The sequence below is a fragment of the Argentina silus genome (assembly GCF_951799395.1).
Source record: "Argentina silus genome assembly, chromosome: 9".
NCBI lineage: Eukaryota > Metazoa > Chordata > Actinopteri > Argentiniformes > Argentinidae > Argentina > Argentina silus.
Window position 1 is genome coordinate 6,081,948 of NC_139663.1, and position 27,955 is coordinate 6,109,902.

The window sequence follows — 27,955 nt, forward strand, 5'->3', positions numbered from 1 at the left end:
AAAATGCGAGAAATAGTACATTTGCAAGCCGGGCAGTGCGGTAACCAGATCGGAGCCAAGGTATGTTTCTGGTTTGTATTTTAATCAAGACAATAAATACAGGAATGTGCAGAATGCGACATGGCAGGCTGCTAATCCACCCCTAAGAATTTTTGAGAAAGCCGGGGTGTGTTGAAAAAAATGGATCCTTGAAATGCATTGTATAAATGCCTAACAAAGTCATTGAAGCTGAATATTCTGTGCGCTAGATAAACAGGCTACTTGATTAGGTCTACCTGTCCTGTTCCAACATGTAGGATTGTTTTTAATCCAAATTATTATTATTTTTTTTTTAAGGTATTTTTTTAGTACGAGTGTGGCACTCCCACTCTTATATATTTTTGGCGATAGAGACGGTGGAGAGAGACATGAAAGTAAGGAGAAGAGGGCATGTCAGCATGTCATGGGCCGGATTCGGTTGACGACATGGGCCTATGTGTGCATTATAGGCCTAGACCACTAGACCGCCCCACCCCACAATCACGTGTTTTTATGCTTAATTCGATGCATTTATCTCATTGTTGTGATAACGCAGATTTTAAACATTTAAAGTGAATTTCCATTACATCTCACAGTATAACAACAAAGACAAGACACATTGCAATATTGACCATGTCAATGATGTTGAGGCAGCTTTTAGTTATTATCTGGATATGAATATTTATTATGGCCCCAATTTCTGGAACAGTCTGCCAGAGGATTTGAAGTTCACAAATACCGTGGACATTTTTTGAAACACATCTTAAACATACCTTTTTAAGCATGCTACTAGATAGTGCTTTAAGTTTTTAGTCATTTGTTTTTAATCCCTGTTACTATTGTCCTTCCACATTTGTTATTGTTTATTCTCTCTGTAAAGCACATTGTTACAGTTGTGTATGAAGTGTGCTATACAAATAAAGTCTGATTGATTGATTAATGTTATTTTTTTCCCCTCTCTCTCTCTCTCTCTTGCTCTCTCACTCTCAGTTCTGGGAGGTCATCAGTGATGAACATGGCATCGACCCTACTGGTACCTACCATGGAGACAGTGACCTGCAGCTAGACAGGATCAGTGTGTACTACACTGAGGCCTCAGGTACATTACTCACATGCCATAGCATAATTATACCAACATGGTGGATAGCAAACACTTGTAAGTATAGACAGAAACAATAGCTTCATTATGTCAAATGTTTCTCCTGTACAGGTGGGAAGTATGTCCCCCGTGCCATCCTGGTGGATCTGGAGCCTGGCACCATGGACTCTGTCAGGTCTGGCCCTTTTGGACAGATCTTCAGGCCAGACAACTTTGTCTTTGGTGAGTGGTTAGTCAAGAGAAGACGTCCATTGTTTCTGGTAGTACATTGTAAGCATATCCAGTGAAGTAATGGTTTAAACACTTTTGTCATTAGGTCAGAGTGGTGCTGGAAACAACTGGGCCAAGGGCCACTACACAGAGGGAGCAGAGCTGGTGGACTCTGTCCTGGATGTGGTGAGGAAGGAGGCAGAGAACTGTGATTGCCTCCAGGGCTTCCAGCTCACCCACTCCCTGGGTGGTGGCACAGGCTCCGGCATGGGCACCCTGCTTATCAGCAAGATCCGTGAGGAGTACCCCGACCGCATCATGAACACCTTCAGTGTGGTGCCCTCCCCTAAGGTGTCCGACACAGTGGTGGAGCCCTACAACGCCACCCTCTCTGTTCACCAGCTGGTGGAGAACACAGACGAGACCTACTGCATCGACAACGAGGCTCTCTACGACATCTGCTTCCGCACGCTCAAGCTTACTACTCCTACATATGGAGACCTAAACCACCTGGTATCAGCCACCATGAGTGGCGTCACCACATGCCTTCGTTTCCCTGGCCAGCTAAACGCTGACCTCCGCAAGCTGGCTGTCAACATGGTGCCCTTCCCCCGCCTCCACTTCTTCATGCCGGGCTTCGCCCCTCTCACCAGCAGGGGGAGTCAGCAGTACCGTGCCCTGTCCGTGCCTGAGCTCACCCAGCAGATGTTCGATGCCAAGAACATGATGGCTGCCTGCGACCCCCGCCATGGCCGCTACCTGACCGTGGCTGCTGTGTTCAGGGGCCGCATGTCCATGAAGGAGGTGGACGAGCAAATGCTCAACATCCAGAACAAGAACAGCAGCTACTTCGTGGAGTGGATCCCCAACAACGTTAAGACCGCTGTGTGTGACATCCCACCCCGTGGACTCAAAATGGCTGCCACCTTCATCGGCAACAGCACCGCCATCCAGGAGCTGTTCAAACGCATCTCAGAGCAGTTCACCGCCATGTTCCGGCGCAAGGCTTTCCTGCACTGGTACACAGGAGAGGGCATGGATGAGATGGAGTTCACCGAGGCAGAGAGCAACATGAATGACCTGGTGTCTGAGTACCAGCAGTACCAGGACGCCACCACAGAGGAGGGCGAGTTTGAGGAAGAAGGTGATGAGGAGGTTGCCTAAACCTTCATTCAATCTGCCTAACTGTATTTCAACCTAAAAATGTTGTGTTTTTGTATGTCATGAATGCACTGTATTATTTACACACTTCCACATCCATCTTGTCATTGCCTTGCAGAATTGGAAAGCAAATGATTTTAACTGGGAAGTATTTACATTGAAAAAGGATTAAACTTTTGGATCCGATTAAAGGTGAATTCTAATGCGTTTTAATTTTTTTCATCTGATGTGTTCTTTACAGGCAAAGTTACTGCACTTATACAGTATGCAATTGCATACCTGTCACATATTCACTAGAGGGCAGTATACACAAAACATAAACTATGAAATATCACCACAAACTGTACTACAGTACACATAGTGGGCCAAAGATGTCAAAGGTAAAGACAGCTTATTGTGAACCAATGAGGCATGACCAGCCACAGTTGGGTTTGTATGCCAGTCACTGCAGGCTGAGGACAAAATGTATTTCCTACTGTGGTCAAGCCAACTATTCAGAAGAGCAACTCTGCATTCCTGAAATGTAACAACTGGCAAAATGAATTCAGTCAAATCGTGAATGTTGAAGGTAAAGACAAGGCTGAATTGTTTTCTGCATTAATCACCCACCAGCCTCGATACTGCTGTGTGAATGCTGCATGTTAGTTAATGATTCCAGTATGTAGTTATTTAGTTTAGTTTACTTCAAACTCTCATGAATTATTGGTTCTTTTATAATGTACTATTTATGAATTGGTAACCCAGCAGTTACAAACATTATAAGCATCTATAACAACATATTAGTGTAATCAAAGAAGGTTGTATGAATGTGTGTGTGTGTGTGTGTGTGTGTGTGAGTGATAGAGAATAAGAGAAAGGGGGGGGGGAGAGAGAGAGAGAAAAATCTCAACAGAAAGAAAGACCATACAGCAGCACATTACGACAAGACAGTTAAATGCTTAGTTTTCAGGGTTCTTTAAAAATGTAATATTTATTGAACAATATACATCGATACACGTCATGATATTTTAATAGACATCTCTACATGATGAGAATGTAACTCCCATCATAGGCACACCCACAGAATTATAAGAAAATGTTTCTATTATGATTTCTGTGGGCATACCCTACAACATACAAACAATGACAGCACAAACAGACACTAGAGATTGATTGATCGAATGCAAGATTAAAAAGAATGATACATTAAATTAGTGTAATAATTAGGAAAGTCTACAATACAATTATTCAAGTGTAAACAATCATTTTACTTTTGTGCTTAAATATGATTAATGATTGTAGCATTTGTTGAACATACAGCATCTGTAAATTGTTTTAAAGTACAGATAATATCAGGCTACAGAGTCATCATCTGTAAGGCCTTAATCAGGACTGATTCAGTAGTTAAGAAATGTTGAGGTAAATGATCAGTGTAAGATAGCCAATGAAATGGTTTCAGACAAGCAATAGTGGTTTCCTCGTAAACAAAGCTTATCTGAGTTGAACCCAGAATCACACACTGCACATGTATCTAATTCGTTCATCATCATTTGCATATGTCCTATCCAGCGAGAGCAGGTGATAGCAGCTTGACTCTGTATGAAGATAGCAGTAAGCAGAACACTACCTAGTCTTATATACAGTATATTTGATATTGAGCTAAAATATCAAGACAGACAACTGCAAACTTGAAATTCAATTCAACTCTACTTGAAATTCAGTTTTCCTAAGACGGGTATCAGTAGAGGTTAAATACATTTCATTTAGTGCAAGTGATCCGCCTGTTGAAAGACCATCTGAGTGGTTATGTGAACATCTGGCCAGCTCAGATATTCAGGTCATATACACTGTGGCCCCATGCAGGAACCAGTCAGGGCTGCAGTATGTGGTAAACCATAGTTTATACCCTGTAAGGAATTCTGTACTCACACATGTACCAGTTAGCTACTAGCTAGTGCATGATGCAGTACATGTATACATGCCTTCCTCTTTCAGGGATACGTGGGGTGTATATCTCGCACAGCCTGTGTCTGTAGAAGTTGTTGTCCCTCTAACATTGAGGACCAATGAGGAGGGGAATTAGGTTATAATCAGCTCTTTTGGAGCTTTGTCACACAGGGTGCTGCTGTTGTCCGGTTGTTCAGATGTTGCGAAACTATAGTAGGGCTGGGCTATGAGGCAACGACTGTCAAATGAGTCTCTCCTCCTTGGGCAGTTTGAGTGCGTCTGGTGTTTCTACACTGGGTGCCCCCGTCTGTTCCTCAGCACTAGGCCGATATGTCCCCTCAGTCTGCCTCTTCTTTCGCACCACACAGAAAAGCCACGCTAGAACCGCAGAGGCTATGGCCAGCAGTCCCAGGATGACAGTTGGGGCCACAATAGCTGCAATGTTGGGTCCCTATAACACAGGAGTAAGAGGCTTTCTCATAAATACTGCTTTGGATACTTTTTGTTTTATTTCCTCAAACAGAAACGGAGGTGCAGATAACTGTATGTAGCAGCTTTACTCACCGGGGCATTGGTGGTCGTTGTAGAGGGTGCACTGGTACTTGTGATGTTCTCCCCTGTTGAAAAGAGTAAAAGATTACGATTCATGACTCAAGCCGATTAGATTACGACATGAATGCAATGGAAATATGCCCTATCTTTGTGTGGTAAAGTGTCCCTTTAATGACTGATATAAAGTAATCCAGTACAATGTGAAGAACAAGACATTTCCAAATGACACACTGCACAAAGCAGATGATAAAAAAATGACGACAACCTGTGTCAAATGTAAAACATGTATGAAAATAGATAAACAAAAAGATCAATTCCACGCAAGTCAAAAGGTTATTGGAGACATTTCTGTATTGGCACAGGAGGAACCAAAAGAGAAAGGTGGAAGTTTATTCTATTGACATATAGGCAACATTATGCCTTTTGCAATGCAACAGGATCACTAGGTTTCTAAGTGCACATTTTCTTCTGGGCACTTTCTCCATGACCACTCATGTGACTGCTCTGTGACATCACACACACAGTCACTATTTGAACTCCGAAGGAGAGGAAGAGGAGGAGGGGGAGGAGAGGGCCTGGAATGCAGCCTAAGCTTGTGGTCAGTAGAGTTTATCCACCCAACACTTGTACTTAAATTAATGTGAAAAATACAATCTAGGCTTGATTATCGAGTCAAAGTGACAACCACTGACTATGAATTTACACAAGATGTCTTGTTTGGAAAACTTCAAACTAAGTTAATCATTCACCAAGGCAAATAGTAAACTTTCCCAGGGCCAAAAGTACACCTTGATAATAAAAAACAAGGGCAAGCTTTTGGGGGGAGGGCACTCTATTGCTGAAACGGATAGATTCAAAAAACATCCTGTTGCAGTTAGTCAGATTTATATATTGCAGCAAACTAATTATAAACACCACATCATAGATGTGGCTGCTGTGGAGTGAAGCAGCCATTGTTCAGTTTAGACCCAATGACTGTCATAAAGGCTGCTTCACCATTACTAATATTGGCTCAACTGCAGCAAACATCAGGACATATAATTCTTCTTGGTAAAATATAGTGTATTTTTTGTGGAGAAACCTCTCTCAAAAGAATTCTCAGAAATGTACATTGTTTTAATAACTTTCAATAACTTCCAGAAGACTACATCTACTGTATTTCTCCTAAAAAGAAAGTCAAATCCCTGAGCACCTTCATACCACAGTTCATACCAAAACAAGTTATCACGTCTTTGAAATGTTCTTGCAATCGGTTGACATGTCACCGCATGTCTCTGCTGAGTAATATCTGGAAGTGTGTGCAACTGCCTTTTCTGCGTTCACAAGGTGGATTAATTGTGTGTGGTTAGAGACACACTGTAGAAGAGGTCATGCATAGGAGGGGGATTGCATAGGAGCTGACTCACCTAGGGAAGGATTACTCCTTAGCACCAGTAGTAGGACACTCCCGACCAAAATACCAGGCAACGCCATCGTGTCCTGGAGCAGTGCCATCACTACCCTTGACCGAGAGGGCCTAGTAAGGGTAGGTTGGCAAAGGGACCCCAGAACATCAGCTTGGGGCCATTTCAGCTGGTACAATGTTCAATACAACCACACTGGCTCTCTTACCGGGCCCTTCTGAAGACATGAAGATGACAGTGTTAAAGATACATTTCATATGATATTGATATAGTCCAATTAGAGTGTATAAAGTTATTGATTCCTCTCATTGTCTATTTTGCTCACAAAATACCAAACTGTCAAAAACAGCCCAATCTGAAACAGTGAAAAGCTGACATTGCCCACAGAGGCGAAACTACATTGATGATTCATGTTGCAAACACCATATTGAATCATCAAGATCACCTCCAAAGAAATGTAAGATAGATTTTAGACCTTCAAGGACATCATTCTATTCTACTTTAATGTTTTAACATAATCAATGTTGTTTTAAAACTAGCGGAGTATCGACAGGAACTGCTTTAAATTGCACCTGCTCCGAGAGGATGGAAGGGAGCATGGAGACATTGAACAAACAAATTACCATTTAAGGAGAAAACTCTACGACATGTAATCAAAAGATGAGACAATATTATAATGAACATAAAAGGACTCATGCAGTATGTACCCCATAATTCATTTTCAACAGTGCCCCTGTCAAGCCTTTGGACACCTCGATGGCAACAAACAGTAAATCTAGTAATGCAAAAACTATACATAATAGGGCATGTTTCTAGACTACTTAACTACACTGAACATTCAATACATACCTTTTCGTCGGGTGTTAGGGATATTCTGGTGAGGCAACGGGAAAGTAGGTAACTCCAGTTAACAACTGATAGGCTACAAGACCAACGGCTCGCTTCCGCCTCACCTTGAGACTGAGCGAATCGAAACCGCATCCAATGACGGGTTGATTATAAACTTCCCCCTAATAAAGCCCTTTAACAGTATGCATGAATAAGATCGTTTTAGAGATTGAATGAGCTATTTCAGTCTACCCATTCACGTGTACCCCGCAACCAACTGAGGCTACCTGTAGGTTTAACTATGTAAAACATTGTTTTCTTTTCCTCTTCAAATCGCCCCTACGGTCACATGGTTCAGTGTCATGTTACAGTACCTGAGCCCAGTATCAACCTGTGGCACGGGGAAGACAGATACGCCTTTGTATGCACACCATAGCGGAGAGAATCCACCTGTTCACCGGAGCGCTACGGCCTCACTCACTGGCATTTACCCTTTCACTATGTAGCCTAATCATTTACTATTGCGGCCCTATGCGATCTTAGGTTTCACATGTTCCTGCTGTCTCAATAAGTCACCTCACCTGAAGTCTATGCATGCCTTTCAACTTTCCTTCGCATTTCCAATAGATGGCTAGTAAAACAGGCTATGATCACTAGGTCACAATATGTTAATTATGTATTTAATACGAAAGTAAAATGCTTTTGGAACTATAGCCTAAATGATCTGTTATAAGAGCCGCATGATTCCAAGTGTGTGCATGACCTCTAGTGGTGTGCAGTTAGATTTTTTTTTTATCCCATCCTCAAAGCTAAATCAAACATTCCTGAAATACCATGAATGCAGCTAATCTTGGCCCGTTAATCCATGCCTAATCGCTGTTCGACACACTGCAAGCCCATCCTGTATTTTACCACAGTTTGAATATTAACCGATACATATCCTACTGCACTAACATTCCATTGTAGCCTACTTGGTTTGGCAATCTGCAATGTCAGATCTGCAATGTCAGATCTAAATACCTATGCCTATTTGGATCCCTTGTAGGCCTACTCTCAGCATTGTGAATGGCACATCAGCTGCAGTGTCACTCCTAAAAAAAAAAAGGGTCACAACATTGTCCCATAAACGGCTAAAGGCCACCAGGGCAGAGGTAAATCGGCCAATTGGTAGGATACGGCGAGAAATGTAGGATATACACTGCATTTGAATAAATTGAACATTTGCTAGCATTTCAGGCTTGACCAGCCCATTACTGCCAATCCTCAAAGAGAACCATGTTATTTGTATGCATGCCAAAATATGCATGCTCAGACTCTTTGGTTATTAACTAGTGTCACAAACTGTTTTGTGTCTGTATGTTTTTACATTAATTCAGAAAATAGGGCAGGAGTTATATGGGATCTTCTTGGTAATATAACCCCAAAACTGCTTTTCCATGTTGATTTTTGAATTAAATCCATGTTGGCTTTAGGCTGTCTACCAGCCTATGCTGCTTTAGCTCCAACCCTTAGCGATCGGAAGCCGTATGGTGGATCAAAATGTTCTCAAGATTGCATATAGAATTGGATTGGTAACACTCTCATGACAGGCGCTTGTTTGTTCTATGTATCATATTTCTATCCGAAGCCTGCATGTTTTGTGCCACTGAATGCCTGCAAAGATAGAGGGTTTTCACACCTATCGCTGTGATGCAAGCCAATAGGGGGCAATTAGGCCATAACGTTCGACAAATGTATTGAGTAGAACATGACTGGCTGTCGTGTTGAATATTATGGATCTATACAAGTACATTTCTATCTGCAACGTTGTGATGTCAACGTTTCACCTCAATGTTAGCCCAGGCCAATCACAAGCTCTAATGTTCTATACCCAGCGAATCAGCGTTTGGACAAGTAAAATAACCCAGCCCACTGCATTTTGGCGTTAGGTCGATTTCTAATAAACACTGGCGGGAGATAGGTGATTTGAAATAGGCTATTTTTCGAAACTATTCCAGAGAATATATAAAGATTATACCGAATATTATCTTTAAATAGAGTAGTATAGCCTACTGCAACGGTGAGAGAGTTAGGACAGGTATTTCTTGGTTTATTTTAAGATACATTGAACAAAGAAAATGTGTGTAAATTGTGGCAAACTATTTATGTAACAGCATTTAGATCACCGCGACTGGTGAAACATCAGATATTTGCTGATATCATTCGTGTGCAGTGTAAAAACAAAACATTGATAGTGTTGCGCTCTGTCTGCTTGCGCTTTACGGGTAGAAGCTTTTTCCCGGGATAATTCGCTTTGACAGTTCAGAGCTTGCTAGCTGTCTCATCTCGCCTGTCAGTCGCAGCGGCAACACCAGCAATGGCGAAGGTACAAGTACTAAATGTTGCTGTCCTGGATAACCCAAGTCCCTTCGGAAACCCTTTCCAGTTCGAAATAACATTTGAATGTATGGAAGACCTGCCTGAAGGTATGTCGACGTGGGATGGGAGGCTCATGCCATAGACTTGAATTAACTGGACTCATACTCTGGGCACCTAGCTAGCAAGCTAGCTAGTTAGCTATTACGTTAGCAAGCTATATCACGCCAGTTCAGTTTCCCAGCCAGTCAAACTAACTTGGCTAACGCTAGCTTTAGGCAGCTATCTTAACTATGCTTCACCCGTAAGTGGGACTGGCTAACGTTACCTTTCGAATTGTATTTGTATGGTTATGTGGTCAGGCCAATGTTTTGGCAATCATGGTGGATGTAGTAGTCAGTCTCCCCTGTAATGTACTGGTAGCGGCGGTAGGTAACAATTGTTGGAACAATAAATGGAACCGAACTGGTTGATGGTGCTCTCGTCGTCTTGACTTGACACAGAAAGTTAGCTGCCGGCTAGTTGACAACCAACAATAACATTGTACTGTGAGCTCATATTTGAGCAGGGGATATTGACATGGTCGATGTTTTTTGCCCAGTATGCGGTATCATAAATTGAATTGTAGCAGCAACTATTTATTAGCTAGCTGCCACTGTTTTTCTAAAACTTGTGTGTACGTTTTGCCAATATTTGGCGCCGGCGGGGGATTCGGACGTGCTAAGAATGCCTTTGCTGTATCAGGTTTAACTTGCTTTGGGTGTCAAACGGTTATTGTTTACATCTGCTGTCCCTTGAACTCATGCCTTTTTGTTAAACTACTCTTTATCTTTGGATTGCGTGAAATCAGTTTCTCTCCAGTTTTAGTTAGCGGTGAAGTACGAGTAGTGTCACTTTTGCAACGTAACTAACGTTTGATTGAAATGATTTTGCTTTCCTGGGGGTTGAAGATCTTGAGTGGAAGATCATCTATGTGGGCTCTGCAGAGAGTGAGGAGTACGACCAGACCCTTGACTCGGTTCTGGTAGGACCAGTACCAGCAGGGAGGCACATGTTTGTATTTCAGGTGAGCTTAGATACAATGCTATTTTCTTTGGATGTTGCCTCAATGTTTTTTTTATAGTGTTGTGGCTTCCATTGTTACTGAATTATTATTGACATGGCTGAAGCGTTCCTCACTCCTCTACCTCTGCAAAGTGTAGGCTGTGACACATACACAAATTGCACCCTGCCTATACTTTTCTTTTCTGCTATCTCATAATTGACTTATGTCCTTGCACCTCAATCTCACTCAGTGTGTTCTCTCTCAACAGGCCGATGCCCCAAACACCGGCCTAATCCCTGAAAGTGATGCTGTCGGTGTTACTGTAGCGCTCATCACTTGCACATACCGTGGACAGGAGTTCATTCGCATTGGATACTACGTAAACAACGAATACACAGACCCTGAGCTGCGTGAGAACCCACCCATCAAACCTGACTATGCACAGGTAAAGGGAATAGATGAACTTCTCAATAACAATTACACTTGTGTAGAGGTGTTTCAAAACAAACCTGATGTATACTGTATTTTAAAAGCATATACCAATGGACATTTACAATTGTATATGTTGTTTGTTGTAAAAAATGACCAAGTTTTGCAGCTGGAGTCTGAGAGATACACGGGGCAGCCCCTTGGCATTGATTTTGTATATTACCTTAAATTCAGTGAAGGTTAAAGGTTCCAGTATGTAACATTCAAGCTCTCTAAAAGCTTCCTAATTGAAATGACTATGTTTAATCGGTAGCGATCAGGGAATGTTAAATATAGAAAAATATTTCACTTACGAACACTGTTTTGGTCCAGCGAAAGCGCTTTCTAAAATGGGTTGTCCTACCCGACATTCGGTTTGTAGACAAACATGTTATGGTCAAGGATGTTTTAGGGGAATATACTCACCGATTTTCCCCTTTCTGTCTCTGGTGGCTGCCACTTCAAATTGTGTGCGCATGCAGAAACACAACTAAAGCTAAAATCTGACACTGCAGTCCATTTCGGTAGTTTATATTATTATTAGGGAGGATGTTGTTTAGAACTTTGAACATAATTTTGCAGCAGTGGCCAGAGGTGGCAGATTTCCAACAAACTTATGGTTGTCACCATCTAAATAGCCAGGAAATAAACAAATTCAAGCAAATGATTGAGAAAATAGTATTTTATCGGACCAGGCATTAATAGTTGGAATGATGAACTTCCTACAATCTCCATACTGCTTTGTGCCTCCCAGCCAGCAACAGTGGTGGGTCTAAGCTAAGATGCTCATTAGTAAACACAAGTTATAGATGTATACGCTAGCTTAGTGCATATCACCACGGATCCTGTCTCAATGTACCACTCCTGCTTGATACAATAACACTTGCTCTTATAGGTCTCATGGGAATAGCATGTTTGTACATGAGTTTTTAAGAGTTTCACTGGGATGCACCTTAAATTCTAACCGTTTCTCTGTCTTTCAGCTCCAGAGAAATATTCTGGCCTCAAACCCACGTGTAACAAGATTCCACATCAATTGGGAAGGGTGTGCAGAACGGATGGAAGACTCTGAGAATGTGGATCCTGCCCCTAACTCTATGCTGCCCCCATCTTGCCTCCCGGGGAAGGCCCCACCCCTGGGGTTGCTACCAGACAATTCTATGGACTGCTTGTAGACACACACACACACACACACACAATCGGATCAACTCAAGCACTATTAGCAGAAGAATGGACATTCAGACATGGATGTACAGCCAGCTTTGCCTTACAGTTGCCATTATTTCCCTGAAACATAGTGTCAACAATACACTCTCACCTTGGACTTTAGGGGCCTCCAGTGTATTGTAAACAAGAACACATTTCTAGAGTAATCTTAATAATGTTTTGGGATTTATTTTTTACTTTCATGTATATATAACATGTTGAAAAAAAAGTTGTAAACCTAATATGTTCTTTCTTTATAATACCATCAATCGGGGAGGAGGGAATGATGATAGATAATGTCTCCAGACACATGATCAGGCAGAACGACTGATTCACAGACCAGCCAGTAATTCTGTCAGGTGTTATGAGATATGACATCATCTTGCTTCAGAGATTGTGGAATGTGACTATACAGAGTATCTTCTCACCCTACTTATGAAGCAACCTATAGGTGAAAATCAACTCTCACAAGGGACAGGCAGGAAAAGATGCAGCCTGATTTAAGGTGGCCAGGTTTTGTTCTTTCTGAGCCATTGTGTTATGGGTTCTATTGGGTTGCGTTACAGTGTTTGGTGGTTGGTGAGGTTGGGCTGGGGGGTGGGGGGTGGTGGTATACTGGTATGTACATACATTTCTTTTTTCTGTCTGTTCCCTTTTTGTCTAAAATAAAGTATCTTTTTTTGTTATGGGATGTATGTGACTGACTCTGGCAACCTCATGAGATTTATATAATGTTAGAGATAATGTGTCACAGCTAATGTAGGCCTACATTATGTTTTAGTTTTTTTTTTAATGAATGAAGAATCTCCCCTTACTTTTTGAACGATTTATGGTTGTGCACTGAACTGTTGGTAGTTCTATTTATAAAAATGTAGTTTGTATGTACCTCTCCCAAGCATCTAGAAACTGACAGCTTAGCTTGCTTGTTGCCAGGAGACTTGAAATAACTGCTGCATTCAAGATTTAAATTATTTGCATCAGTCCAATGCACAATTTCCATTCTACATAAACCATTTCACCTGATCTTTTAACTTCCGAGTTGTCTTGGATGAATATCATGGAGGCTTGAGTGAAAACAACAATGGAAGTGAGCCTTTTGCAATTTTACAAAGATTATGTGACATGCTATCTTTTCCTGGAGCATATTGTGGTAGTGGTACGCTGATGTCATGGACAATTAAAGGTTATCCTAGATGACACCCGTTTCCATATTGAATGAGTGTATGGTAGTTGGCGTAGGGCCAACATCCAGATTTCTTTCTGATATTCTGAAAACACAGGGTCTCCGCGTGCCTTAAATTCTGAACGACGTTCTAAAAATAGCCCATGTTGACGTCACACGGCCAATCACGGATTAGTCGGGCGGGAGGGGTCGGCATGGCCAGTTTGCGAGAGGCTCTTGGTTTACGACTATCACTATATTTTGCACAAATGAGACGGATTTTATGAAGGATAAATCAAACCTATATTTGTTATACAGTGAACTGAACACATTTGATGTATGAAACACTAACCAGAAGAAAATAATAGATGACGTTATTGGCTGGTCTGAGAAGGCGGGATAAAACAATTTTGACAGATACTAACAGACAAATCACAATAATACAACAATTGGATGAAGTGATGCATAACCAATCAACAGTTGTCTTGTACTGTCTGTCACATAAGGATTAGCCAATGAGATATATTCAGGGGCTGGATCTCAGTGAGGCAGGAGTTCCTCTAGCTATAGTCTGAGGATTAATGGAGGGGACTGTTGATTTTGGCAAGTAAGCCACCGCTGATCTGTCATTGAACCTGTGAAATAATCGGACTTGACACCTATTAAAGGAAGGGCCTATCATCAATTTGCAATAATAATAACTCGAAGAAGTTGAGAAATAAGGTTTTGTTTCGGCTAAATTGGAGAGCCACGGCCTTACTGGAGTCTGCACGAGAGCTAGCTCGCGCTAGCTGAAGACGAAGAAGAAACAGTAGCAGGATAAGCTAGCCAGGCGCTCCGAATCGGTGTCGGCGCCCTGGACTGGGCCAGAGAAAGCTGACCAACAACAGCAACTGAAATAGAGGGGAAGCCGACTAGCTAGCCAGCTACGCCGTTGGCTAGCCAGCGCTTGTTTGCTAGCTACCCAGCTAGCACACACAGCTAACCCCCTAGCCCTTTGCCTTGGGTTTTTTTTTCAACCCCGGATAAGGGAAAAGTAGTGGAGGAAATACAATTGACACCTCACTGTTGGCTAGTTATGATAGATGCCAGATAGTAGCTAGCTACATCAAATCCAGAAATACAAAAGGTAAAGGCTCGTGAAGAGAAATTAAAAGTAAACCATAATCAAGGGGCTCCCTATCAGCCTGCAATCATGGGCAACGCGCCCACCGCCAAGAAGGGTAACGAGATGGAGAGCGGTGAGTCTACTTTTTGCCTACAAGTTAGCTAGCTAGCTTAAAATGTGTGTCAGCTAACTTACAGTAACAGGTAACATTAGATAGCTATATGACTCATTGCAAGTTAAAGTCATACTATTGCTCAGGGTGAAAAATAAAGCAAGCCATGCATTATAGCCTGGCTCGTCTTAGAATGTCTTTATTTCAATCTTCAGGTTTGTGTACTGTCAGAGCATGTGGAATTGCATTGGCGCAGGCCCCAGCAGCCCCTCCTCACTAGCCTGTATTAATTGTAGATACAGTTGTGCGTTTACGTTACGTTGCCATTGTCTTTGATGCCCTAAAGCCATGGTTAGTTCGGTTGTAGCCAGAAATCTCCGTGTTACTTCTGGACCAGAGTCTGTTGGGCCGTCAAAAGGCAAGCTACTTGACAGATACACGCCCATGTCAGCCAGTTACCTACCACAGTAATCTAGAAAGATTTGTTGCCCACCACTGCCGCTCAACACATGATGCCACGTTGGACCCCAGTCTGACAATGACTACACCCAATCTGACCGGCATATGTTGGTGTAATGTAATACCAAAGTTGTTGTTTTTTTTGTCCATGGGACTGATAGTGAGTTACTGAGTTTGATGGGAAAATACTCACTCAACTAACCGCCACTGCACTGATCTTCGTTCAGGTTTACCTTTGGTGTGTGGTTATTCCCTATAGAGGGTTTTGATGGATTCTTTGTGCAGGTATGTTGGGTGGGATTCAACCCAGGGCTCCCACGTAAAAGACCCAAGCTTCTATCATAAGGCCAAGGTGACATCCTCAAGGTCCGAGGGCGACATTTTTACATGTCTCAGGCAGGGCTGCTTCATCTCGAAAGGGTAGTTTCCAAGTCACCTTTGCTACGCAAAAATAGGTGAAGGGGTGAAAATACATATTTTGATAGTTGCTCACTAAAAGTAACATCATGTATGTTTGGGGCAAGCATAGTCCTATGAGGTTATGACTGGATCTAGACAGCTCTTGATAGCATATGAGTTAATCTATTTTTTCTATCAACAAGAGTTAATGCTTGTATTTCTGTTATTTGTAAGTATTAAGTCTCATAGTAAATTACTTCTAGTGAGAAGTCAGGGCTGGATTCTATTGTGTATTTGAAAATAAAATGAATATAAAAAGACCATCTTAAATGGTACCACAAGTCATTACCACATATTGACACATTAAAGCTTTATGGAATCAAGTACCCAAGAGGAAATGGTCTTTTATAGTCGGCAAAGCATAGGATTTCAGTCTTTGACCCTGCCCCAGCCTGTACGACTGAGAAGCAAAACTTTTTTTGCAGGATGTCTATTAGTAATGGATGTTACTCAGGGGATCCAGAATGTAAACACAAACTAGTGGCCTTGAATCAGCCTTGAATCCCACACTGTACTTGACTGTGGAAGTGGAGGAGGGTTTGTGAATTGCAGGGTGGGGGGGTGCTTTGGCCAGGGCTCTAGAAGGCACGGGGCGGGGTCATATGATGCAGGCGGTGTGATCCTCTCCAGGCTGAACCGTGACGCTGAGGAGTCTCTTGAACATCATGTGATGAACAGCATTTAGAACAAGAGCAGTTTGTGTGTGTCTGTCTGTCCTTGTCCGGCCCTCTCTCGCCTTTCTCTTGGTCGGCACTCCCTCTCTGTTTTCTCTGCTCTGCTTTCTTTAATTTGGTTCCATCCATTGTTCCTCCACTCCCCACTGCTTTCCTTTTCCATCCTCGCTGGTATTATCTTTTCCACCATCTCTCTAGTTGTCTTGTGTGATGACTTGTGCTCCCTTATTGACATCATGGCCTTTTAAATCCTCAGGTCTGCCATAAAGAGAAGCTGACTCTTTCCTTCTTACAGATGGACCCATTTTATGTTTCTTCTGTAAAGTAGGGTAGTGCTGCTGGTCCTCAGAGCAGGTTTTTGGAAAACAGTGTTGTGTTTGCAGTCATAACACTCCATAGTGCCAGAGTGTGCTTTGTTTGAACAGGTATATGCGAATGAGCCTCAGCTGCTTGTTGATGGTAGAGCATATGTGTGAAGAGTGGACAGCAGTTTGCCCGGCTGTAACGTTAACCCTTTGTCCTACTGTAACAAGGCCAGCGCTCAGCCTCTCAGTTGTCAAAGCACAGAGCTTTGTTTTGAAATTGTGTAGTATTAATGGAGGATGGGGATTAGCAGGCTAGCGCGGGTCTAAAAGCAGGGGCAGAGGAGGTCCTGGCTGTCAGAGATTTGTTCGCATGCCACGCTTCACATCCTTATCAGCCTGATCGCTGTGGGCCCGCCCTGATCCCCAGAGACAGGTGCAGACCGGGGGTCCAGAGGCCCACACCCGGGAGTGCTATTTTCCACAACGCAGCCGGAGAGTAAGGACAACATGGCAGCTCGCTCTGTGTCTTAGAGAAGGAGGATAGTGAGGGGTTAGGGTCTGGCTCAGGTGGACCGGGACCTTCCACTCTGCCCTCCCCTCCCTGGTACGAAGCAGAGAGCTGAGCCTGGGTCCACAGGAAGGAGCAGGGCGGACGGACAGTGTGAGCTGCTGCAGGAAGTGGAGGAGCAGGGAAGGTCCAGCCCAGCCTCTGCACTAAACAGCGTCAGGCTTCCAACAGAGCACGGTCCAACCAGGGCAGGACAGCTTCAAGTCCCTTTCACCAAAAGAAGGCCAGATTCACATCTCCTACCCAGGAGGACACTCCAGGTGTACAACTCTCCTTGGCCTGACTGAGGATCTCAGGGACTTTCATCTAAGAGACATTTTGTCGCGACTTGCTCCACGTCCTCTTCTCATCCCACCTCCATCCCTGTATGATGTCAGTGCTGCACAGGCTGGCGGGGAGGCTGTTCCAGCGTGCTGGGCCCTGTCTGGGAGACACAGGGAGTGGGGAGGGCAGACACTGCCAGCCACAGGAGGAGCCAGAGGCCTACTGCTGGAGTGAGTTACTGACTGGGGTATGGGGTGGAGCCTGTGTCCACGGCGAGGGAGAGAGTGATTGGTTGGGCCAGTGGGAGCATGAGCGAAGGGAAGGGAGTGTGCGATGGGGTTATCACACTGTTTGTTTCTGTTTTCCTGTTGATTTGGTGCTCTATGCTAATGTTGGCCCTGAGAAAGATGCCTCTGCTGGGCTGCAAAACTGTTACGCAGGCTGGTGGTCGTGTGGCGGGGGATGGACAGACGGACGGACTGTGTTTTGAGACTATAGTTCTGGTTTGATTAGCTTTGGTTTTGGCAAGGTTTGGCAGGACCGTTGTGTGCCAGCACACACTCAGACACACAAAGCTCTTTTTATTCAGTTCCTGGTGTTTGCTCTGTTGCTTGGTGTCGGCTGCGTCACACCAAAGTTACAGGGTAGCCGTTTGTCTGTCTCCCGGGAAACGTGTTGGTGTGTCTGGCAGGGTTCCAACGTATGAAGTTCTATCGACATGTGTCTCTAGCTCTTCATTAGAGTGTTTGTGTGGTTGGTAGATGAACATCTTGTTCCATTGATATCCCTCTAGGTGGGTATGCAGTAGAGTTTGTCTATCTGTGAGATGCATGCTCATTTGGCCCTATGATGTGACACACTACCAAGGTGGAGCTTTAACCACGTCTATAAATACCTCCCTACCATATCACACTGGCTTGCATAACAGTGGCAGGCTTGTGTTTGTTTCACCCAGCACTTCCTGACCCTATCACAGGGTGGCTTTGTTCTACTGAGCACGCTCAGATCAGTGGACCCTCTCCGAATTCCCTGGCTTTACACCTAACTTCCCAAAACTCAAAGCCCCCCACACTGACAAACCAACTACCTGAAAGCGGTACACAATTTCCTTGAAATGCAAACAGAAGGCAGACCAGGAGCAGAAACCCAGAGCTGAGGACGGAGGTCAGTCAAGTGGATAGGATGTGGCCAGTAACTTCCTCTGGACTTTCACACTTACAGGCGTGGTGTCTGCATCCTCAGTGTCTCTCTGGTTTGCGTGGCTGTCATTGGCCCTTTCTGCCCTTTTTGCTATCTCTTTCTTTCCTCTCGGCTATCTCTTGCTCTCCTCTTCTATCCTCTTCAGCTCTGTCCCTCCTCTCTCTCTCTCTCTCTCTCGTGCTTTTCGTGTGTATATGTGCAGTTTTCCTCGTACTGTGACTCCAGCTCTAATGCATAGCCTACAGGCTGTAGCCTATGCTTTCCAAATGAGGTCTGATGTGGTTTGGCGGGCTCCAGAGTTAAATCTCGGTCAGCGCACCTCAAACTAACCCCCTGTTTCTGCGTCAGTGAGCCTCCGAGGCCCAAGGGAGATAGGGGATTGATCTGGAGCATCGATCCTGGATCCTGGACACTGGCACAGCAGAGGGGGTTGCAATCGCCACTGAGGGGAATGTTTTTTTTTTGTTTGTTTTTTTATGTGGTTTGTCTCCGCTATGCTTTTATCCTTGGAAAACACCCAATTTAACACCCTCAAGCTGTTTCATCGCCCAGACGGCCAGCTGTGGCATCTTTTTGGCCCTGTTGATGACAGTCAAGTTCTAAGAGCATCGGGATCTGTTGGTTTGACAGGACTCATGACTTAATTTTCCATAGGAGTTCCTCTCTGGACTTTATAAACACAACCTGTGGTGATGCCCCTCCCCCTAGGGATTGTGTGTGTGTATGTGTGTGTGTGTGTGTGTGTGTGTGTGTGTTGTTTACAGGAGAGGGAGCGGAACTCTGTGTGCAGAATAAATATTGATACAAACTGAGCATGGGTCCAATTGATCTGTGTGAGTGTGACGAGCGCACAGGACAGAAGCAGTGTTGTGGGCATTGTGGACCTACAGGCTCTGGGCTGTACCGTGTGAAATCTGTGACACACTGAGATACAGGGCAGAAGAGGAAAGTGAATGTAGAGAGAACCGGAGGGAAGCAGGGAGGTGTGGAGGCTGTCTGTGGATGAGTGGACCAGGTGACTGGGAAAGTCTTGGAGGGGGAAGGTTGGCCAATGAGCCAGACGCTCTGAGGACGAGGAGGAAGAAGAGGAGAGGGAGGGAGACGCAGCAGAGCTGATGTGTGACAGAAAGAGCTCCAGGAGGCATGCGTGGAAGAGGGAGTCGGGCTCGCGGGCTGCAGAGGCAGCGGCAGCGGCAGCAGCTGTGCCAGAGGTGCCCATAGTCATCCCAGACGGTAAGGGGAGGGTGGAGAGGGCTTCCGAACGGGAATCACCTCCCACTACTACTGCATGGGTAGTCATGGCAGCCAGGCCTCACAGATCTAACAAAAACAGAGCTTCCAGTTCCACTGGATCAAGTGAATTCCTCATGGGCCTCTGTTGATTTTGCTGTTGCAGCCCTATGACGGACAGAACTAGACTCATTATTCCCTGGTTCTGGCTCCTATGGCATGGGGCTTCACTTTTCTCGGAATTTGAGCAGCTTTCTTTTGGAAATGCACTCTCCCAGCATAAGAGGCCAGTATGGTTTCAGTCTTCCTCGATGGCTGGCGTCGGGGTAACGTTGCTCCAGCCATGTTTGTGTGAACTTTGCTCTGTGCTTCTTTCCTCTGGCTTTCCCCCTTCTATTGTTGGAGTTGGCGGTCTCTGGAGAGTTGGTAGGGAACTGCCAGAGAGCTGCGTGAGTTGTATGTCTGTATATGGTATGTGTGGTAATTGAAAGCCCTCCTCCCAGGGAGAGGACAGTGGCAACTCTGAGATTTCAATGCTGTTTTTTTTTTTTAGGATTTGTGGTGCTGTTAGGTGTTGATGACTGTTATTATGGTATTATTTGGAGAATCATAGTTGTATGTTTTTTTTTTTTTTTTTTTTTTATATAAAAGATCAGTCACAGTCCAGTCGCTGTACATATTTCCACACTCCTCCCCCTCTGTCCTATAGCGGTAGTGCTTCCTCCATGGCTGTGGCAGCCAGTGTCCCCTGTGTGAAAGCACAGATAGCAGCAGAGATGAATGGGGAAGGGCTGATATCTGCATGTTCCCACAGCGCTGCGATTAGCCCAATAAAGATAACGGAGAGAAATGTGCACTTCTACATATGATGCTGTGTTGGTGCTTCAAAGCCTGTCCAGGGGCGTGCGTGTGCGTGCGTGTGTGTGTGTGTGTGTGGCTGTCTGTTAAAGGTTGTGCTAAGTCATTATTGAGTTGATGAAGTCTCCCATGCACAGACTGACAGTAATACATTCACTCACACACACACACACACACACACACAGACTGCCGCTATTGATTGACTCTGTGCTCCCGTTCTGTCATGGCTGGAGCAGGAAGTATTAAATAACTTGAGCTCAGTCGATTTGGCTTTAACAACAGTGGAAATTAGAACAGCCCTGGCTATAGAAAGGGAGAGGGACAGCCACTGGCTGCACACACACACGCACACATTCCACAACACGCCAGCACTTCACAAGTTCACCCCCTCTCCAAGATATCACCATTAGCCTCACGGTTGAATGGTCAGTGAAAGGTCTGAACTCGGTTTCATGCCGTTGACAACAAGGTCCTCAAAACCCAACATCAGTATCTTCATTAAGACTTCTGTACACCTAAAAGGAAATCAATGGTACTGTACAAGCAGAAATAGGTGGTAATTTGGTTGTATGTTTTCTCTGTTACAGTGAAGGAGTTTCTTGCCAAAGCCAAAGAAGATTTCCTCAAGAAATGGGAGAATCCAGCACAGGTGAGACAGAAAGAAGAAGGTGTGAATGAGTGAATTTCCAGGGCATGTTGTTTGAAAGTCAGGAGAAGTGTGAGTGAGAGGTGCAGCGGTTACAGTCAGGTGGAGGAGACGGGAGTGTTGTCAAAAATGTTGACTGTAATTGCGGATGGCACCAGTTTAGTTTTTAAATCGAAGCAGGTTATTTGCAAACATTTGTTGGCTACCCGCCGAAGTGGCTGGTAAGATTTACCGATGTATCCGCCAATGCCAAAATCTACCCACATTTGGCTGGTGGTGGGGGTAAATGTTTTGCCCTGAATGTTTCAATCAGACCTGTACAGTGCACACATGAGAAGACTCATGAAAATCAACCCTCTCACACTGTGTTAGAGAGGCTGTGTGCCCTCTGCTGGATGGAAAGGCAAACAATGTGTGTCTTAAATATAATGATGACAACACCTCTTTTTACATTTGGCATTTATGTGAATTATGGCACTTAATGGCGCAGATCTTTTTATTTGATTGTTGGAAAGAGGTCAGTGTATTTGGACCCTGCTATTACTTTGAAAATAATATAAGCACATTAGCATACTTTTCAATGTGGTATGTCACAGAGTACATGTCTTCTTGGTACAGTATGTCTTTTTGTTCTCCTGTTCTAAATGACGTTCTCCTCTACAGCAAACTGCGGCACTGGACCACTTTGACCGCCTGAAGACCCTGGGCACTGGTTCGTTTGGTCGAGTCATGCTGGTCAAGCACAAAGAGACGGGCCAGCATTTTGCTATGAAGATACTTGATAAACAGAAGGTAAACCTTCTGGGCAGTGGGTTGCATGCAGTCATCACCCCTGGTCCCTTTGGAATACTCTTGTTTAACCATTTCTATCACCTCTCCCTGCTTGAGAAAGTGTGCTGGTCTGTCCCCCCCAGGTGGTGAAGCTGAAGCAGATAGAACACACGTTGAATGAGAAACGCATCCTGCAAGCAGTCAGCTTTCCTTTCCTGGTGCGATTGGAGCACTCTTTCAAGGTACTGGTTATTTGTGCGCGTACGCGTGTGTGTGTTCTTTCCTCCTCCCTCAGTCGTCCTGTGTGTATAGATTGGGCAGGCAGGATGGTGGAGTTCACAACTGTCAAACAAATCTCTCCTCTTTCCCTCTGCAGGACAACACTAACCTGTATATGATAATGGAGTATGTTCCTGGGGGCGAGATGTTCTCACATTTAAGGAGAATCGGCAGGTTCAGGTGAGCCTGGTCGTTAGTCTCTTGACCCTGTGCCTCATTTTCAGTGGGCGCCCGAACCCCCCAGTCTGCTGGAAAACAACCCCATAGTTACCCTGACCTCTTTTCCATACCTTCACATGGACCATATGACAGCTTTACAGTGAAATATTGTGGTGTGGACCTGACCCACTGACCTCTCTTGCAGTGAGCCCCACGCCCGTTTCTACGCCGCCCAGATTGTGCTGACCTTTGAATACCTTCACTCACTGGATCTCATCTACCGAGACCTGAAGCCTGAAAACCTGCTCATTGACCAGCAGGGCTACATTCAGGTAAGAGAACCCATACGTTACCAGGGCGATAGCCCTACAGGTGTGCCAAATGAAGATCGAGCACGCATGAGTGTATCTGAACAAAGTAAACGTTGCCCTTTATGTTTTTAAATGCACATGTCTTGTTGTTACCAATAGTTCAACGGACATCATTACCACTGTTAAGTTATCGCTACCATCACAGTACTAGTGTGGATGGCGTTGTTTTTTTTTTCCTGCTTTGATGAGACCCCCCCCCCCCCCATCTGTGCCGCAGGTAACAGATTTTGGCTTTGCGAAGCGAGTGAAGGGCCGGACCTGGACGCTGTGCGGCACTCCGGAGTACCTAGCCCCAGAAATCATCCTTAGCAAAGTGAGTGGCCATCATTACACCACTGCCACCACCACCCCACAATGTCAGCACCACACCACAACACAACAACAGCAGGGCTGTGTGCCAAACAACAGCAGCTCGGTTTTCACTACAGCACAGGGGCACCGCAGCAAGGCCACAAAGGTCACCTCACTAAAGCAACAACCCAGTTCATAGTGACAACTGCTGACTAGAGAAGAATCAAGAATAGGTTTTTCCCCTTCTGATACATTGTGGTTTCTGTGAATTATTAGTTGCGCCTTTGGCAACAGGGAATTTTCTGACTTCCCTCCTTCTTTTCATTTTTTCTCTCTCTCTCTCAGGGTTATAATAAAGCTGTGGACTGGTGGGCTCTGGGGGTGCTGATTTATGAGATGGCCGCTGGCTACCCCCCCTTCTTCGCAGACCAGCCTATTCAGATCTATGAGAAGATTGTATCGGGGAAGGTGAGTCGAGAAAAACTGGACAACGTTCTCTTCATTTGAATTCTGCTCCCTGTCGGTGTCACATGGTGAAGTTATTGGCTTATACACAGCGTTCTGTTCAGACTTTTCCTCTTCCATGCCTCTGCTAAGCCCAGCGCTCCGTAGCCTAACAGTAAATAGAGTATATTGTGGTGTGCCCATGACTCATAGACCCTTCTTGCAATAAGCCACATGCCTGCTGTAATGGTTAGTTAAATAGAAGTTACTCATAAGCACAGATCTAGGATCATCTTACCCTCAATACGAATCTAAACATTCTGGGGAGATAGACAGATTAGTGTGTTGGGTCAACTTCATCACTCTATACCCCCCAGATGTGGACTGACCTCCTGATCTCTCCCTGTCTCCGTAGGTGCGCTTCCCCTCCCACTTCAGCTCAGACCTGAAGGACCTACTGAGGAACCTGCTGCAGGTGGACCTGACCAAGCGCTTCGGCAACCTGAGGAACGGAGTCAACGACATCAAGGGCCACAAGTGGTTCGCCACCACAGACTGGATCGCCATTTACCAGAGAAAGGTGAGAGAGAGCCTGCCTTGTCTACATACCACTCTCTACTGGGCTCAGTCACAATGTATCCAACTGGAGGAATCCATATTTGGTGGAGAGATTTGGAGCATTGTGAAGGGAACGTGTAAGTTCTCTTCTGACAGAGCTAAAGTGACAGTGCCAAAGGAAGAAAAAAAGTGCTTCAGGACTATGATTCAGATGTTAGCTCATGACATTAGTCTGAATCTCCCCTGCTCAGTCTTGTTTTGAGACATCATGGAACTGGCTGACTCTTCGTGAGTTTGAATGCAGACCTGATGGTGCTGTCTAACTAGTATATAGGCGGTTATTTATGTCTGACAGTAATTCAGTGTACATATGTTAATCTTAAAGGGACACCATTTTTGCAGTATCATTTATGTAAGCGTGATATTTTTTTATACATCTTAGTATTTTCTCTTTGTTTTTTTGTTTCAGGTGGAGGCCCCCTTTATTCCCAAATGCAAAGGCCCCGGTGACACCAGCAACTTCGACGACTACGAGGAAGAGGAAATCCGAGTCTCCTTCACAGAGAAATGTGGAAAGGAGTTTGCCGAGTTCTAGACCCAACCAGGAGTAGCGGAAAGAGACAGGGATGTAGAGAGAAAAGGGGGGAACAGAAGGAAAGAAATTGGAGGAGAGGTGATAAGCTGGACTGCTAACTTGCATTTTGTAATGACGACATCAACAATGTAAAATCCCCCCAATGAAGAGAGAGTGAAAAAACGAGAGGAATGACCCGAAAGAGCCAGCAGTGTTGCCTTTTCTGATTGTTTCTCACTTGTTACTTATCCATTTAAAGTTTTCCTTCTTGTGTTTGTGGCAGGGGTTGAAGGGGCAGGGACACAGCCCTCTCTCTTCAGTTGATTTGTATCTCTCTGGAGGCATAGTGACACATTTTGAGTCATTGCAGGTTAAGGCATTGATGTTCTGTACTGGTACTGAATCTGGTAGGCTCCTCCTGAGTGGGTCCTCTCTCCAAGCTTCTCAATGAACGAGGGCATCTCATCCTTGTTTTGTAATTCTCCACTCAGTCCTATCTCGTCACCCTGATCCCTCCTCTGTCTTTCCGTCCTGAATCTGTCCAAGCAATACCAAGTCCAACAGACGTGCCTATCATAATGCCAACTGGTTGCAAAACCGTGTCAAAAGCATTGGTGCAGAGCTTTGGCTATGGTGGCATCAGCCCTTGTGCCCTTTCTAGTTGAAAGCTTGACACTCTGCACACGCCTTTGTCCGCTCGTTGTGGCATGATTATTGGGTACAGAGGATTCTCTCACCGCTTGCAGTTCAGGCAGTGCTGACCACTTTGATCAGAGTAACTATGATTTCTCTCTACAAATTTCTTCTAGGTCTTACTCGTTTTCGGGACCTGTGAAAAATAGTGTACATGACCTCAGCATTTCTAATGTTAATTAAGTCTGTCTTTTCCTCAGCTGAATTAATTAGTGCATTTTCAAACCCTTTTGATGATCATCTTGTCCTTTCAAGTCAATCTCTGTGCTTGTGTGTTACCTAGTGTTCAAGGGTGGGGTAAAAGCAGTGATTTGGCAGTGACTAACATTATGATCACACACTCCTGACTATTGTTTATTTAATTCATAGAACATTTATACATGTATGTTGATATATTATAGAAAACGTAAATATCCATCTCTTTCCGATATTGTCTCATAGCTGTGAAACCGAAATGAAGATTTCAGAAATAAAGAAAGTATGAATTCTGCCAAATTTGCAAAGTAAGGACGTTGCTCAAGCAAAAATGTTTGTCACAAACTTCGAAGGTGGTGGATTTTAAAATGCAGGAAAAGTAGCTAAATGTTTCAGCAAATGGTGCATGTTATTTTTGTACAATATCACTTTTAAAAGAGAGATGTCAAAGGAAGTAAAGCTCTGTTTTGCAGTGAGGTACCTGAGATAGTTGAAACTGACTCTCGGCTAACCTTTGTGAGGATGGATCAAGGCCCAGTTTTTATCTGCCAGAAATCATGGGTTGTTGTCTTTTGATTCAGTGTTCAATTGGAGAGGAAGCAGTATGCTGATTTAATCATGTTAATTCACCAGCTCTACTCACCTTGCAGTTTTTTTTTTTTTCTTTCTTTTCGTCTTTACTTGTATATCCCCTGAAGTGCAACACCTTTGAATGGACTGTCAGAATATATTACACTGTTGGAATATTTGAGACTAGAATGGGTGAACTTATTTTTCTTTGCCCTTAATGAAAAAAAATCTGATGTAAGGATACTGTAAAGCAGTCCTGTGAATTTATTTTTTGCCAAGTTATCTTTTTGGATGCAAGACAATCGCAGCCCAAATCTAGCGGCTGGTTTGTAGACAAGGGGTGCGATAAAACAGCACATTATCTTGGTTCAATTAGTTCTAAAACAATTTTTTTTTTTTTTTTTTTTCAAAATGTTTGGTTTATTTAGGTAACCAACTTAAATTTGATCATTTCCTATATGAACATAGAAGAACCATGCTGCCCCGATAGGAAAGCCAGTCATTTGGGCCTCAAACAGTCCTCATAAAGGTGCCAGACCTTGTGCACCTTCTAGGAATTTTGTCATCAGGTATTGAAGTATGACTTCAAGTTTATACCATTTTAATATTTTTTTTTTGGCAGTCTAGGTAATTGAGATTTAATCCAGGTTGCCTCTGAATGTCTTGAGAAAAGACTACTTAAAAGAAAATTGTGTATTAAGTGAGAATACGGATTTCAAGGCTGTTTTGGAACAAGAAATGTTATGTACTTTTTAAAATTCACGTCTCTCAGAATTGTATGGTTGTTCTTGCGTGTGGCAAAAAAAACAGAAATGCAAGAGATGTCCCAGACCTATGATATGTTTGAATTACCATTTGAGATTTGCAACCATTCAGATTCCACACCCAACTGATATTTTGCTAGTCTCATTGTGTATCCCTTTGGTCTGTATGAACATCACTAGGAGCAGTGGAGAGCCACCTACAGGTATTCAGTCACCTCCACTGCCTTACTAAAATCCTTTGAAGCACACCTCACTCCTCCAATCATGTCTATATTTAAAATGTTTTTTAAACTGTGATGATAATGCTTGCCTATTTCAGACTACAGAATTGGTAATTTAATGGTTTGCAAATAATAAAAAAAGACAGATTTTTAGTCCTTGGTCCTGCAAATGGTTACGGTTTTGTGCTGGGAAAAAGAAAATCAGTGATGGTAGGTGAGAGGATAAACTCCTTGATCCACTTATGACACTGAAGGCATAACATCCCCCTTTACGTTTCCCATGACCAAACCTCTTGTCAATTAAATTGTTTGTTGTTCGTGTTTCTAATGACTACCACTCTCCCTGTCATTATGATTCTGTCCATCAGCTTTTCACTCCAGTTTGCCTTTGTTTTCATCTAGTTTCCATACACTCTTCATATGAACGTTTCACTTTTCTCATCATGGAGAAAATGTTAGTTTACTTTTCATATTTTCTAAGTGTATTTTCAACGACTCTTCTCCCCCCCTCCTTCCCGACCTGGGTACGGCGATGGTGTAGTCTATTGTACCTCTCGGGAAACAATACTGTATATCTCTGCCTTTGAGAGTCTTAACTATCTTACCTTCTGGAGAACTTGACGGATACCCTTAGGACACAACGAGTATGTTTAAAAAAAAAAAAAAAATAAGAAAAAGAAAAAAAAATACATAAAGTAATATTTTGCAACATGTATCATTCCAATAAAGTTTTACTTGTTAAAATTAAA

At 43.8% G+C, this 27,955-nt stretch overlaps 4 protein-coding genes across 12 annotated transcripts; 3 read left to right on the forward strand and 1 right to left on the reverse strand.

The window, feature by feature from the left end:
• On the forward strand, window positions 1-2,628 carry tubb4bl (tubulin, beta 4B class IVb-like; the record flags this gene model as incomplete). 6 transcript variants are annotated; one of them, XM_083677489.1, is made up of 5 exons in its annotated part: window positions 4-60; window positions 1,009-1,117; window positions 1,229-1,339; window positions 1,434-1,525; window positions 2,132-2,628. In XM_083677489.1, the coding sequence occupies 5 exons, from the start codon at window positions 4-6 to the stop codon at window positions 2,489-2,491; spliced, it is 729 nt and encodes a 242-aa protein (XP_083533615.1). In that variant the 3' UTR covers window positions 2,492-2,628. The 6 variants fall into 6 exon arrangements, with proteins under 6 accessions (XP_083533614.1, XP_083533615.1, XP_083533616.1 ...); XM_083677490.1 differs by having other exon boundaries at window positions 1,434-1,513; window positions 2,372-2,628; XM_083677488.1 differs by having other exon boundaries at window positions 1-60; window positions 1,434-2,628.
• Window positions 2,629-3,462: 834 nt separating this feature from the next.
• crb3a (crumbs homolog 3a) lies at window positions 3,463-7,461 on the reverse strand. 2 transcript variants are annotated; one of them, XM_083677511.1, is made up of 4 exons: window positions 7,219-7,461; window positions 6,373-6,583; window positions 4,979-5,031; window positions 3,463-4,865 (listed from the first exon to the last, which is right to left on the reverse strand). In XM_083677511.1, exons 2-4 carry the CDS (start codon window positions 6,458-6,460, stop codon window positions 4,656-4,658), a joined length of 351 nt encoding a protein of 116 aa, XP_083533637.1. In that variant the 5' UTR covers window positions 6,461-6,583; window positions 7,219-7,461; the 3' UTR covers window positions 3,463-4,655. The 2 variants fall into 2 exon arrangements, with proteins under 2 accessions (XP_083533637.1, XP_083533636.1); XM_083677510.1 differs by having other exon boundaries at window positions 6,373-6,586.
• Window positions 7,462-9,139: 1,678 nt separating this feature from the next.
• On the forward strand, window positions 9,140-12,934 carry asf1ba (anti-silencing function 1Ba histone chaperone). The gene is made up of 5 exons (XM_083677509.1): window positions 9,140-9,274; window positions 9,466-9,662; window positions 10,503-10,618; window positions 10,866-11,042; window positions 12,049-12,934. Exons 2-5 carry the CDS (start codon window positions 9,554-9,556, stop codon window positions 12,238-12,240), a joined length of 594 nt encoding a protein of 197 aa, XP_083533635.1. The 5' UTR covers window positions 9,140-9,274; window positions 9,466-9,553; the 3' UTR covers window positions 12,241-12,934.
• A 1,057-nt stretch (window positions 12,935-13,991) lies between these two features.
• Window positions 13,992-27,950, forward strand: prkacaa (protein kinase, cAMP-dependent, catalytic, alpha-a). Of its 3 annotated transcripts, none has more exons than XM_083677496.1 (10): window positions 13,992-14,674; window positions 21,258-21,319; window positions 21,980-22,108; window positions 22,231-22,329; window positions 22,464-22,546; window positions 22,731-22,857; window positions 23,114-23,209; window positions 23,533-23,655; window positions 24,047-24,211; window positions 24,659-27,950. In XM_083677496.1, exons 1-10 carry the CDS (start codon window positions 14,629-14,631, stop codon window positions 24,782-24,784), a joined length of 1,056 nt encoding a protein of 351 aa, XP_083533622.1. In that variant the 5' UTR covers window positions 13,992-14,628; the 3' UTR covers window positions 24,785-27,950. The 3 variants fall into 3 exon arrangements, with proteins under 3 accessions (XP_083533622.1, XP_083533623.1, XP_083533624.1); XM_083677497.1 differs by lacking the exon at window positions 13,992-14,674 and adding an exon at window positions 17,446-17,612; XM_083677498.1 differs by lacking the exon at window positions 13,992-14,674 and adding an exon at window positions 19,399-19,815.
• Window positions 27,951-27,955: the final 5 nt, after the last annotated feature.

Coding starts and splice junctions, on each gene's coding strand:
- crb3a (XM_083677511.1), bottom strand. CDS start 6,460: ATGGCACTGCTCCAGGACACGATGGCGTTGCCTGGTATTTTGGTCGGG. Junction 5,032..6,372: donor AAGGAGTAATCCTTCCCTAG/GTGAGTCAGCTC, acceptor TCTTTTCAACAG/GGGAGAACATCACAAGTACC. Junction 4,866..4,978: donor CAACGACCACCAATGCCCCG/GTGAGTAAAGCT, acceptor CCTGTGTTATAG/GGACCCAACATTGCAGCTAT.
- asf1ba (XM_083677509.1), top strand. CDS start 9,554: ATGGCGAAGGTACAAGTACTAAATGTTGCTGTCCTGGATAACCCAAGT. Junction 9,663..10,502: donor TATGGAAGACCTGCCTGAAG/GTATGTCGACGT, acceptor TGGGGGTTGAAG/ATCTTGAGTGGAAGATCATC. Junction 10,619..10,865: donor GGCACATGTTTGTATTTCAG/GTGAGCTTAGAT, acceptor CTCTCTCAACAG/GCCGATGCCCCAAACACCGG.
- prkacaa (XM_083677497.1), top strand. CDS start 17,486: ATGATGTCAGTGCTGCACAGGCTGGCGGGGAGGCTGTTCCAGCGTGCT. Junction 22,109..22,230: donor AGATACTTGATAAACAGAAG/GTAAACCTTCTG, acceptor TGTCCCCCCCAG/GTGGTGAAGCTGAAGCAGAT. Junction 23,210..23,532: donor CAGAAATCATCCTTAGCAAA/GTGAGTGGCCAT, acceptor TCTCTCTCTCAG/GGTTATAATAAAGCTGTGGA.